The sequence below is a fragment of the Asterias amurensis genome, chromosome 18, assembly GCF_032118995.1.
Source record: "Asterias amurensis chromosome 18, ASM3211899v1".
NCBI classification, from domain to species: Eukaryota; Metazoa; Echinodermata; class Asteroidea; order Forcipulatida; family Asteriidae; genus Asterias; species Asterias amurensis.
This window is the reverse complement of record NC_092665.1, coordinates 16,917,516-16,930,374: the sequence shown is the minus strand read 5'-3', so window position 1 is coordinate 16,930,374 and position 12,859 is coordinate 16,917,516. Positions and strand designations below refer to the sequence as shown.

General features: G+C 37.1%; 1 protein-coding gene across 1 annotated transcript; it reads right to left on the bottom strand.

The window, feature by feature from the left end:
* Positions 1–6: 6 nt before the first annotated feature.
* Positions 7–12,593, bottom strand: LOC139950508 (TELO2-interacting protein 1 homolog). Its single transcript, XM_071949232.1, has 23 exons — positions 12,079–12,593; positions 10,649–10,877; positions 10,131–10,270; positions 9,819–9,894; positions 9,298–9,443; positions 8,850–8,962; positions 8,613–8,624; positions 8,061–8,329; positions 7,350–7,579; positions 6,896–6,952; positions 6,655–6,780; positions 6,188–6,313; positions 5,647–5,845; positions 5,101–5,305; positions 4,785–4,870; positions 4,041–4,214; positions 3,692–3,734; positions 3,384–3,488; positions 2,961–3,224; positions 2,659–2,764; positions 2,018–2,216; positions 1,258–1,555; positions 7–960 (listed from the first exon to the last, which is right to left on the bottom strand). Exons 2-23 carry the CDS (start codon positions 10,828–10,830, stop codon positions 880–882), a joined length of 3,237 nt encoding a protein of 1,078 aa, XP_071805333.1. The 5' UTR covers positions 10,831–10,877; positions 12,079–12,593; the 3' UTR covers positions 7–879.
* Positions 12,594–12,859: the final 266 nt, after the last annotated feature.

Below are 12,859 nucleotides of genomic sequence, written 5' to 3'. Positions count from 1 at the left end.
AGGAGATAATTTTTACAAGAAATGGTTTATTTGTCTCCAAATTATTTGGTTGTCAACTTTCCTATCTTAAGGTTTAAGGTATTACTATGGTTACTAGCTCCGACTGATGGGGTCAAAGTCTACATTCAGGTATTCAATCAATCAATCAGAGGGAATTTATATAGCGCCAAGGTATTGGTATAAACCAAAGAATTATTTCCAAGGCTTGGGGTAAGCCAAGCACTCTATGTATGATGTAACAACATTGCACAGTCCTCAGAATAGACTATCACTAACAGCCTACAAATGGTTAAGAATTTGTCGTTACCACAATACTTTAACTTCTGGGATAAAAACTCCCATATCTAAATTTATCATAGGCTATTATCAAAACAAGGCTTCTATTCCTGCTTATGCTTTCTCTGCCTGTTCAAATCCCATACCAAAAGCGCACTTTCAAATAACTCTTGGAGCCTTAACTGGAGCTCTGTGTGCACATGACCTATTGTGGGTATTATATGTAAACGTCTTTCTCAAAAACTACGTTACTTCAGAGGGAGCCATTTCTCAGAATGTTTTATACTATCAACAGCTCCCCATTACTCGTTACCAAGTAACATTTTATGATAATAATTATTTTGAGTAATTACCAATAGTGTCGACTGCCTTTACGGGAAGTTGCAGTTTCTATAAACTGGGCTTTAGGAAACTGAAATGGGTATCTTAAAAGAGTCTAACGTCATGAATTGAGTGCCTGGCATATGACCTCATCTTAATTTCCTAGTTATGACAAGTTGTTATTCCCTCCATACAAGTCCACATGGAGGTTGAAAGCAACAATAGTGTGGCCCATTTTCATACATTGGTGTTATAATCACACAAGTATTCAGGGAATCAATCTCACCAAGTATTAAGTTGATCAAGAAGTTTCTGGACATTCTTCAAGTACTGGTTTCTCTGGGGATGAGTCTCACCAACAAACTGGAAATATAAATTAGGAATAATGATCAAAAACTCAACCGAGGGTTTGCAAGGTGGCATTTTGTTTTGAAATGTTTTTATTGAGACAGTAAAATAAGCTGTTGTAAACTGCTTACAAACCAAAAAAAGGACGTATTTTGTAAATAAAACAAATTAATGGCCCGACGTTTCGGCCCTAACCTCTCTCAAATCCTAATAATGTTGAGTTTAATTACATGGGATTGAACTAGATGGAAATTGCCAACTATTATTGATGGTGTTACTCTCTTGCATCAATGATGATCGTTCAATCTTTACCTTGTGTGACTGAAAGCATTCATGAGGTGCCTTGAGAGTGGTTGGGCAGTAGATATCATTTAATGCAAGCCACATTGCATCAGGTTCCAGACTACCAAACGTCTTGAAGACATTGAATGCAGCATGCTGTAAGACCTCAGGTTGTCTAGCATTCAGGTAAGGCAAGCAGGCAGAAGCCATCGTAGCTAACTCACTGCCTCCTATTCCTGTTGTAATACAAAGAGGACCAAGGAGAGCAAAGATGGCTAGTTGTAGTTTACAGGAAGGGGTATGTCTGTAAGCTGGACCACACTTCTCACTGAAAGAACACAAAATCAAGAAAGTTAGCAATAGCACAACATGTACCAAATGATGCAAAGTAGTGCTTAGGAAATAGAACAAGAAATACCAGCTACACGTTGGAGAATAGGGGGTTCTTGAGAAAACAGTCACCTGGTATGGAGTTTCTCATGAGGACAGTTAATTAACTAATTATAATAATATTAGAAAAATTAACATTTAGTACAAATATGATTGCTAAAGCCCTTCGCCCTAATGGCGTCACTGTTGCTCAAAACACTCGACTGTCAGACAATCATTCAACCACTTACGCAATCACTGCATCATTGATGCACCTAACAGCACAGGTAATTTAGTCAGTACACACAAAATCCTTGGTTGTGGGTACTCATTAGTGAAATGTGACCCTTTTTCTGACAACTGCCTACTTGGCATCTATTTTTTAGCATTAATGCAGAGCAGAGTGCTATTAAAAGTTTACCTGATATTGGATTGTGTTGTAAGAAAGGACACCAGTTTAGACCACACATCCTTTATGATCCTCTTCTGTATAAAATCACCACTGGTATCCCCCATGGTAACAAGTGCCTCACAGGCTTTGCAGGATACCAGTTGCTCGGTATCCTTGAAACGTTGTACAAAGGCAGGCCAGAGTCTGTGAATCAGTGGCAACAGTTCATCTGAATGGAACAAAGTTAGACAAGACAAACAAAACAAAATTACAAAGAAATATACAAGAAGATGAATAAAAAAGTAATCCAAACAAAAACAGATTGACATCAGACATTGTTTGACTTCTGAAACAGGTCATGAAGCCTCAAAATTGTTTTTTAAATTTGCATCTTAGACGAAAATTTACATTGGGTAAATTTTAGAAGCTTGGAAGCTTGTCACATTTTTGCAAGAATGATTCCCCTTGATACTTTGTTTTGATGAAGTGTTCCGCATAGATCTGAAAAAGTACACACCTCAACAGTTTGTTTTTTAAAGGAAGGGTCACAAAAAACAATCAATGATCTTTAATGGTTTCACACTGTCAAAGTTACTCAATATTACAGACAAGTGTCTTACATTGAATTATATTACAAAGTGAAATCACTGTATTACTACTGTCTTGTCTACCTTTATAGTTTTGTAGAGCTATGATGCCATTTTGAATAATGTCAAGAACTTTAAGACGTAGCCGTGGGTCGCTGGATGACAGGAAATGGAGACATCTGGAAAGAACCTTAAAAAAAATAAACAAACAAAACAGTCAGTAAAATAAAACAGTCATCAGTAGAATTGATTCTGTAAAAGATTGAGAAAAAAAAAGTTTTTCAAAAATCAGTTTTATAAATACAAAGAATAATACATTTAACGTTATCATGGGCAACACATCAAAGAATTTGCAAGCTCACTAAAAGTCTTTATTTTTGATTTACCTCTTTCACAGTCTTAACATGTAGAGGTAATTCCTTCTCCTTATCAACCTCATCCTCACAATCATAAACCTCATCACCAGAGCTATCATCAACACTGCCCTCTATATCCTCTTCTCGTACATCACCATGCGCAAGGCGCTTGAGCCGAAGGTGTTCAAGGAAGAATTCTTTGATTGTTTGATGAGTTACAGCTTGATTGTTGGATTGGGACTCATCTACTGATTGCTCAGCAGTTTGCTGCCCTTCTAATGGTGATCTTTTCTTCTAATAACAAAAAAGTCAAAATATACAGAATAAAATATATGAAAGGATGGTTCAACTTTTCTGAATTGTTAGTTGCAACTTTGTGATGTTAAAGTTTATATTGCATTCGCAGGTAGTATGAACCAGGCATGAGTATTAGTTTGAATTACTCTGGGGTACCTTTTCCTCAGGGAACCATCTGATGATTGCAACAACCAGAGTCTTCAAGACATCAATCATCATCGGAGCAACATCTTGGTGATACTCGTCCAACGTCACTAGAATCTATTAAAGAATATAAATAACGCATATAAGAATGGAATAGATCATGTAGAAAGAAATATGACAGAGTTGCATTGGCCACTGATATTCAAAACCAATTATTTGACGAAGCAAATTTTGTACAACATTTTCTCTTTCAGAGATTGATACTGTTGCCAATATTAGATAAAGTTACATGACCTTAAATTGTTTCTTGAGAATCTTACCTCATCAATGGTGTCTTGTAGAAGAGGTAACATATCAGCATTACTGTAAATAAGAGTAATATGCAGTCGTTAAGATTCAATCACTACAGATCTTGAGTAACATCAACATGGTCCAGAATAGAGAAGGGACAATAGAGCTAATTAGCTAGCCATAATGGGACTCAGCACTTTTTCAATTTCAAAATATCATAGGCATGCAGCCTTTCTAGCAGCCTCTTTTTACACTTTCAAAACACTTTTATGGCAAAACAGCGTATCTTTGTACGTGCATTTCTTAAAAGGTAATTTTTCGAGTTGGGCTGTTTCGCTACATAAGGGTGGAAGTTAGTCTAATACATTGACTTCTTACCTATGTTGGAGTGTGACTTTAAGAACAAGTGGCGTCTTAGGGTACATATCAAGATGTCTAAGACCAGATGATATTGACTCAACGAGATAGTCTGAATTGGAGCTTAGCAGGTCTGGAATGCTCTCATAACCACATGACATGTACATTTGCATCAAGGTGGAATACGCTGTTTGGCTGACAACAACAAAAATGAAAAGATGACAGATGAAATAGACTTAAACAAAGTGAAAAATTTATGCTAAAAATAAGGGTTATGGGTTTTAGTGTGTCACAAACAACATTTCTGAAAATATTTTTATGAATATTATTTCTGTACTTATTTTCTTCAGTATCACTCCAGTAATCACATAATAGAAAGCACATTGTTTTCCCAATGCTTGCATAAAGCTGATGGAACTATTATTGGGTGATGTCGTTTGATGAGGAGCCAGCTCCACAGTAGAAAGCACATTGTTTTCCCAATGCTTGCATAAAGCTGATGGATCTATTATTGGGTGATGTCCTTTGAGCCAGCCTGCTCCACAGTAGAAAGCACATTGTTTTCCCAATGCTTGCATAAAGCTAATGGATCTATTATTGGGCGATGTCCATTGACTGAGCTAGCTGCACCATCCAAATCACTCAACGTCTCTTCTTCCAACTGTCTTTATTTGATGTTTTGCTGGATCAGTAGGATGTCAACTTTCTTGATAAAGCCTCTGAATCAGAGACTCATTCAAGACTTGATATGAGTAATAATCTTACCTGATAATGGATTTACTATCATCAACTTTCTCCAGTACAGAGTAGAGGCAATCCATTAAGAACATGGTGAATGCTGGGCTCAAAACCTTTAAGTTCAACAAATCAACAATTATACAATGTAGCGCAATAACAAAACTCTTCTGATGGCCATTGGGTCAGAAACGGTTCAGGGAAGTTCCTCCTTTTGTGGGAGAGGGTTAGTTAATTAATTCATGATGTTAGAAAAAAACATTGAATATTCTAACAAATCATTTCAAAGCCAACTTTTATTGAAGACTCAACAAGAAATAAAAAGTGACTGATTTATTTGTAATACCTGAGAAAACGCACCAATCCCTTCCAAAAATAAACTGATGAGAAGAACATTGCTATTCAATGCAGCCAATGAAATGCTGTTATCTTCTCGCTGCGAAACAACCAGCCAACTAGCTGTGCCTTTATGTGTCATCGCAGACTCTGATTGGCTGGGAGTTGTAGTCAGATACCAATGTGAAGGAGAAGTGTATTCTTGAAGTAAATTCCTAGAAAGGGAAGAGGAACATCAGTAAAAAATCAAGCTTGTAGAAGGAGATAGGACCTTGCAACGAAGTTTCTCCGTTTCTGCAACACCACCGTTTCATCTTTAGGTTTCCAGTTGATGTACAAAGGGAATGCATGGGATTTACCTTTGCTGTTTCAAATAAATCAAATCAAATCAAATCAGATCAGATCAATTAAGTGCAAGCTAAAGCATTATACCCCATTGTGCATTTTGTCAGTTTGGTGCATTTTGTCAACTTGCTGCATTATTGCAACAAAAAATCTTTAACTACTTTTTAATGTGTTTGGTTTTCAAAATAAATTCAAAAGCGAAATCTCTTACCGAACTGCGCTCTCTATCTCCGAATTTTCCCTCAAGGCTGGACAAGCCGATCCTTCCCATGATGCCTTGTTGCTGTCGTCCATCGGTGATGCTATTGATCCCAGCATGATCTCATTTAAGATGAGGACTGCTTGTTTCTGATGCGAAGACGTCTCGTGGAAGAGATCAAGAAAATGGTCCACAAGAAGTGTGATGTTTCCTATATACATGAAGGGAGAAGGTTGGCTCAGTAATGTCATTTCCTGCCTTTCATAAGACCCTTGTTGAGTTTGAACCCCTAGTAGACCAGAGCCTTGCATATGAATTGAGTTTCTAGCCCCACTCTCTGACCCCACCCACCTTGAGCTTTCCGCCTTTACTATCTTTCATCATTTTCTCTTCACAGGTATCTTCAGACATACGAGTTACAGAGAAAGACACTTTTGACCATTCCTTGTTTCATTACCAGAACAATCAAATAATAATAGTTGTAATAATTACCCATTATTGTACAATCATGCAAAATACTTCAACATCTGATGATGATTTGATAAAAACTTACCATACAATCCAAGCAAATGGCAAACCTGCACAACTGCCTTGTAGATTTTATCGTCTGTGAAATGCTTGAAATATTTACGTCTAGTTGGGCAATGTTGATAAACCTCCATGCTAAATGCAGCACCGTCTGAAACAGACAATTTTAAACCTGAATAAATTTTTGTTTAAGACTCAGTGTTGAGAAGGATTTGGTCTAACATCTTTTGAGTAAAGAGCTTTTGTACCTCTGTTCCAAAGAGAAACAATGTCTTAAAGGCAAAGACATCTTCCCCAACAGCACCACCACGCTATGCTTACTGGTGTTATGGTGGGTCAGTGGTCACCCAACGCTCTGGGTAAATGACCCTCTCCCACTCTCTGCTGTTACCTTCACCCGAGCATTCCTCAGCCCCTTCCCGCCCATTCCTGTACTCAACCGACAAACAACTTACCGTCTTAATCCCTGAGAATTGCAGAAAAGGAATTTACCTGGGCCAGAGGTTGTCTCTTCAAGTATCTTGATGTCCCGTAAGTCAAACTCTAAGATCTGGATAAGGGCCAGAGAGAGACGTCTGAGATGTGAGATGGAGTTGAGAAGAGAAGAGATCCTTGGACCTAGGGAGGAAGTTAAGAAGTGATAGTGGAAGCAGAATATCTTCAAGACCACTGAGGACTGACAACAAATTATGCAGACTGAACAAAAATATACTAATTAATAATAAACACTTACCTAGTAACTTCAAGTATCCAATGACAAGATTCAATGTTGAAAGTTTGCAGGTATCATCTGAAGGAAATGGAAACAAAAATCTTTAGAGAAAACAACTTTAAAAGTTATTTAGTTTTCACCAATGGATATTCACCTCATCACTACTCCTCTTTTAATGCACCTCTGTGAAATATAATAAGGACAGCAAACACTTCAATGATAAGACCTAAAACACAAGTTTGAGTCTTTGCAAAACAACATACAAATAAAAACAAGTTAAACGTAAATCATCATTTTTGCTTCAAATCTTTTTCTTCTTCTCGTCTTGATGAAGCTACTTGTCTTTAGAGTCACATACCAAGTCATCTTGGCAGACACTGATTTCAAGAAAAACACAACACCAGATTCAAGTCAAATTAGTTTACATAAAGTTTACTCCATGATTTAACTAAAGGTCAACCAATCTGTAACTTACCTGATGTTCTCATTATCCGAGGCAACGATGTCATCAAGGAATGTAAATTGTCTTCAAGGAGTTCCACCAAAGGCCTCGCATCTTCACCTTCTTCTCCATCTGTACCTCTCATATGAGCCTCACTGAATCTTGAAAGAATCCTCTTACTGTGAGAGGCAACCTCATTGTATTCATCTCCAACTAGTGATACCAAGACCTCAAGGAGTTTAGGGATGCTTGGCGATAAGGATCTAAAGACCATGGAATCAAGCAGATTGAGTTTGAAATAGTAATTTAACAAGATCATAGGAAAGCAATCTTAAAAATACTGTGTAGCATTGGTTAAACTACCACTCTTGCCACGCTTAATCTCTATGAATTGAATCAAGATAATAACAATAATAATAATAATATGGACTTACAATGCGCACTTCTCCAGAAAACTGATCTAGGCGCCAACACAAAAGACAGTGTAAAGCATGGATTTTATTGGCAAAGCTGCCTCCACTAGTCAATCTGTTTTCATCAAGATACATAAAGTACACAATTTTGTTGTCTTCAAAACTGCTGCTACAGGTGTGTTTGCACACCACTACCTCTTGTACTTAAATCTATACTCTCTGAATAAATACAAGGTACATACATACATACATACATGTCAATACCAAAAAGTAGTTGAAAGACTCAATTAAGATTTTATTAACAGTATTTCTTAATAGTATTTGTCAGTACCTTTTACAACTGAAGAGCAACTCTTCTGAAAATGTCACCAATGCAGTTCGGATTTTCCAGTTTGGATTTGTTGATAGCGTTACTATCTGACCAATCAGAATGTCCAGTTTCTTTGCAGTTGACTCTACCCAATCTTGTGTTCTCTTAATCAATAAGTCTCTTCCTGCGTGCTTTGCCCCGCCTTTATCCAAGTGACACTCAGGTTGGATTGGTGAGTGAAAATCACTCATTACCATGGCAACAATGGAGGACCACGTTTTGATTGCAATCTATTGTCAAAATAAAATCAAAATTCCTTTTAAACAATAGTCATAGTATAACCACAAATTGAATATACATTAACAATGAAAAGTTATCCATTCTTATAATCATAAATTACAAGCAGTGCATACAAGAGATCCTAAAAAGAACCAATAGAGAGGGAAAAAAAGAGTTTGGAACAAATTCAGAGATGTCTGTCAGCGTGAAATTCCCTTTGCTTCAGAATTAGTTCTGCATTACTTAATATCTTCAAATCGAGTCAAATGAAACAAAATACAAATCAGGACTTACGTTGGTGACATTCTGTTGGTTCCAACGATGTTGTGTCAAAGTTGTCATTGAAGAAAAATGGATATAACAAAAAAAAGGCATTAAGTCAATCAATGCAATAATCAATCAAACAGAAAAGTCAATCAAAGCAATAATCAAACCGGAAAGTCAATCAATCATAATCAATGAAACAGAAAACTCAATCAATGCAATATACGGATGAAAAAGTCAATAACTGCTGGATGTTTATTTTCCTACCTGTCCTTGTTTCTGATCCCCCTGGATGATTCTACAGAGAGACATTGTGATTCCCGGTAGGAACGAACCAAAACAATCTCTGGCTTCCTCAACGTGGCTCATCAGCTCACCCTCTACACACAAACAAAACATAAGTAAATCAAATGACATACATTCAAAACACTGTGTACTCAGATCAGAGATTTCCCAAAACCTCACTGAAAAAAGGCCACAAGCAAACGGTGCTTCTCTGAACCCCAATCACATACATTCAAAACACTGTATACTCAGATCAGAGATTTCCCGAGACCTCACTGAAAAAAAGGCCACAGGCAAACGGTGCTTCTCTGAACCCCCATCACTCTTATAACCCTTACACCAAGCCAACCTTCAACTCTTATTCACTTTAAAACACTAACAACTTTGACTGCTTGCAATTCTGAATTTTAAAAGATGAAACCATGTTTACCTCGACACTGAGCCAGCGTTTGCAAACAGGTCATGGATGTGACCCTCAACTCTCTTAATCTCTCAGATTCTGCTAGAGCTATGAGAAGTGACACAGCGTGTCCAACAGCTGGCAAAAACTCAGGACTGTACAGCTGCCTTAGAACACTAAAGGAAAAAAAAAATAAGGTTTATTGAGGTATGATTCTTGTGTTCAGTTTTAGGGCTATTGTTTTCTTTTAAACCAACTGTTATGTTGCTTGGTTAAATTTTTCTCATATTTCTGCCTTGTTTTACAGAAAACAATGGAAATAGGTTTAATTGAGAATATTGTCAACAAGACTTGTATGTTAGGGATAGTTATCGTTTATGTTTGTGAAGCTTAAGAAACTTAGAGTGAGTAACTCCTTGGTTTTAAGGATGTTAAAGATAATGACATTTCTATTAATTGGGAGACAAAGGATTGTGTAGAAACTCACTCATTTGAAGCACGTTTTAACAAAGTCTATTAATTGGGAGACAAAGGATTTTAAAATAACTCACTCATTTGAAGCACGTTTTAACAAAGTCTCCAAGCATTGAATCACAGCTAGCTTCAATTCTTCTGGGTGTTTGGAGGCTGAAAAGACAATGTAAGAACTATCTATAAAACTTACTGACTATTTTAATTTTCTTGGTTCCTAGTGGGACTTGTAAAAGTAGCACTTCATAAGCCCAAAACGAAATAGAAACGGAAGTAAACTATTGAGAGCAAAAAATGTGATACAAATTGGTAGGCACCACATTCCCCCTAAAATCTTTTCTTTTTTTTATGAATGAAAGTTCCCCAGATATGTTTGACATTTACTGCCTTACCTTTACTAAAGTTACTCTTTTCACTGATGAGAATACACAGGGTGGAAAAGAAATCTGAGAAGACCTGCCATTCATTTACTGTAGTTACCAAGAATATTTGCCTGATACACCCAATAGCATTCTCACAGCAACCTGTGGGCCTGCAAAAAAGGAACAAACATGGTCAGTATTTATAATGCAGGGCTGCACGGATGCAATGGAGTTGATTGTCTCCATGCCCCAGGTCATTGCCTTAGTGCCCTTGAAATGCCCCAGTACAAATTGTTCATTTCCTCATAGGGTGCTCTTTACATGACTTGGTGCCCTTGCCCTTTCAAAAACGAAGCATACAGGCTTGTGTATGATCAATGAAATACACTGTAGTTCCTGTCCAATTTAATCTATCGATGAAGGGTCAGAAAACCAGTGAAACATCAGGCCCAAGTGTGATGTGTGAAACCAAAAACATTTTGCCCTTTGATTATTTCTGTCAGGTTCATCAAGGTTAGACCCAAAATAGGGTCAATAAAGTTACTTACACTTTTCTTGGGTCTCTTAGAACTAGTCGTAATGGAAAGAGAACATAGTGTTGAAGAGGCTGTAGGGCGCCCTCGCCCATTGCATCAAGGAGAGATTTGAGCTGATTAATTCCTTCATTTGTTGGTTCTTTGGAGAGATGCACACATATTGGCTTCAGCCTCTCAAATGCAGATTGTGTCATTTTAATTAGTCTCTTTTTTATTCACAACGTACCGCCAGCACGCCTTTCTGTGTAGATTAAAAGCAAATGAATGACAGTAAAAAATAAGATTAAGTAATCAGACAATACTCATAACTAAATTTTAGATAGATCCTTATCCTAAAAAGATGTGTAGCTAGACTGCTTAACACAACAGTCTGACATTCTGTCTGTGGGGTCTTGCAACTCTACACCAACTCCTAGCCCAGGTTGGACTCCTCCGTTGACGTCCTACCATGGCTACACCTACTCCTAGAACTAGGAATAATGTTCTGCTGAATCTCATATAGTTCTAACTAGGAGTAGAGAAGGCTCAATGGTATAATTATTATAGCAATACATTTTGGGCCTCCATAACGCTAGGCAGCTATTACAAAATGCCTGAAATGCAAATGGTAATTTTTAGCCAGCAAAACTTTGCAGAGTCAAGTTTGTGTGTAAAAACATGCACAAAAAACATCTTCCGAATCCAAAAAGGTTTATCACAATAACCACCAGACTAATTTTGCTGAATTGCCGAAAAGCACCGTTGCATGGGATGGGTAAACAGGCTTCCCACCCATCCCTCCTCCTTGTTCTATGATCCAACGCAACAGACAGCGCTTCTTTTCAGAAATTCAGCAAAAAGGGCTTCCCATCCCACAGACGGTGCTTTTTGGAAAATTCAGCAAAATCAGCCATTGAGTCGGGCGGTAATTACGATTCCAAACCTTATTTTGGATAATTGTCCGCACGTCCCTATCATTCAAATTATTAATTTGTTAAAAAAATATTAAAACGGATAACTTTCCGTATGGCGCCACCACTTTTTCACTTATTTTTACAAAAAAGGATATCTCATTTTCTGGTTGAGGTAAATTAGATTAAGATAGGTCTACTTACTATACTAATACTAGTAACTATATTAATTGATACTATTGAATAAAAAAGTGGTTGCGCCATACGGAAACTTTTCCGCAAATAGATATATAAAATTAATAATAATATGCATCAGTCTGAAGAAGGTCCGGATTGGATCGAAAGCTAAAGCCATCTACCCTATTCATTATATTATTAAATTAATAATAATATAATATAAAAATTTATTAAATTTATTTTATTTAACAATATTAATAATATTAATATAAAAACAAAATTAATTATATTTACAATTTATTTAGTATAAATAATAAGTTATTCAATTCAATTTTTTCAAGAAATAAAAATAAAAATTTCCAACTCAATACTCACGGTTGTTTTGCTGTCTCCCGCGCACTCAATGCATAGGACACTTTATTAAGACTCCATTATTATTCCAAGAATACCAAATTGAAAGTCAGCTGCCGGTGGAAAACATCGGGATGTCAACGACGGTCCTACTAAAAGCCGACAACAAGCCGACAACGCCGACAACAAGTCCAGAGCGCCGCCAACACGCCGCCAACACGTTTTAAATACCTCAAAAATGGCAAATAAACCATATACATTTTAGAACTATATGTGTTCTGTAATATAAACATAAAGTTAATGTAAAAACTTCACAAAAAGTGTGAATTTTTAACCAGAAAAAAACTTCCCTTGCACGGAAAGCGGTCGGACGCCATCTTGGCTTAAAAACCGTGTTTGGACCAGACCATTATGATACGGGTAGATTTAGCACTTGTCAACAACAGAGGGCGGGCTTCATGTGAAGACCTTCACTGCAGTGTGCACAGTGCATGACGCCCGCCCTCTATTGCTAAGTCTGACTCACCCGCATCATAATGGACTGGTCCAAACACGATTTTAAGCCAAGATGGCGTCCGACCGTTCTCCGTGAACGTTAAGTTTTTTTTTCTGGTTAAAAATTCACACTTTTCGTGAAGTTTTTCCATTAAATTTATGTTTATATTACAAAACACACATAATTCTAAAATTTATATGGTTTATTTGCCATTTTTGAGGTATTTAAAACTTGTTGGCGGCGTGTTGGCGGCGCTCTGGACTTGTTGTCGGCGTTGTCGGCTTGTTGTCGGCTTTTAGTAGGACCCTG

Coding starts and splice junctions, on each gene's coding strand:
- LOC139950508 (XM_071949232.1), bottom strand. CDS start 10,830: ATGACACAATCTGCATTTGAGAGGCTGAAGCCAATATGTGTGCATCTC. Junction 4,215..4,784: donor GATAGTAAATCCATTATCAG/GTAAGATTATTA, acceptor TGTTGTTGTCAG/CCAAACAGCGTATTCCACCT. Junction 1,556..2,017: donor ACAACACAATCCAATATCAG/GTAAACTTTTAA, acceptor GTGTTCTTTCAG/TGAGAAGTGTGGTCCAGCTT.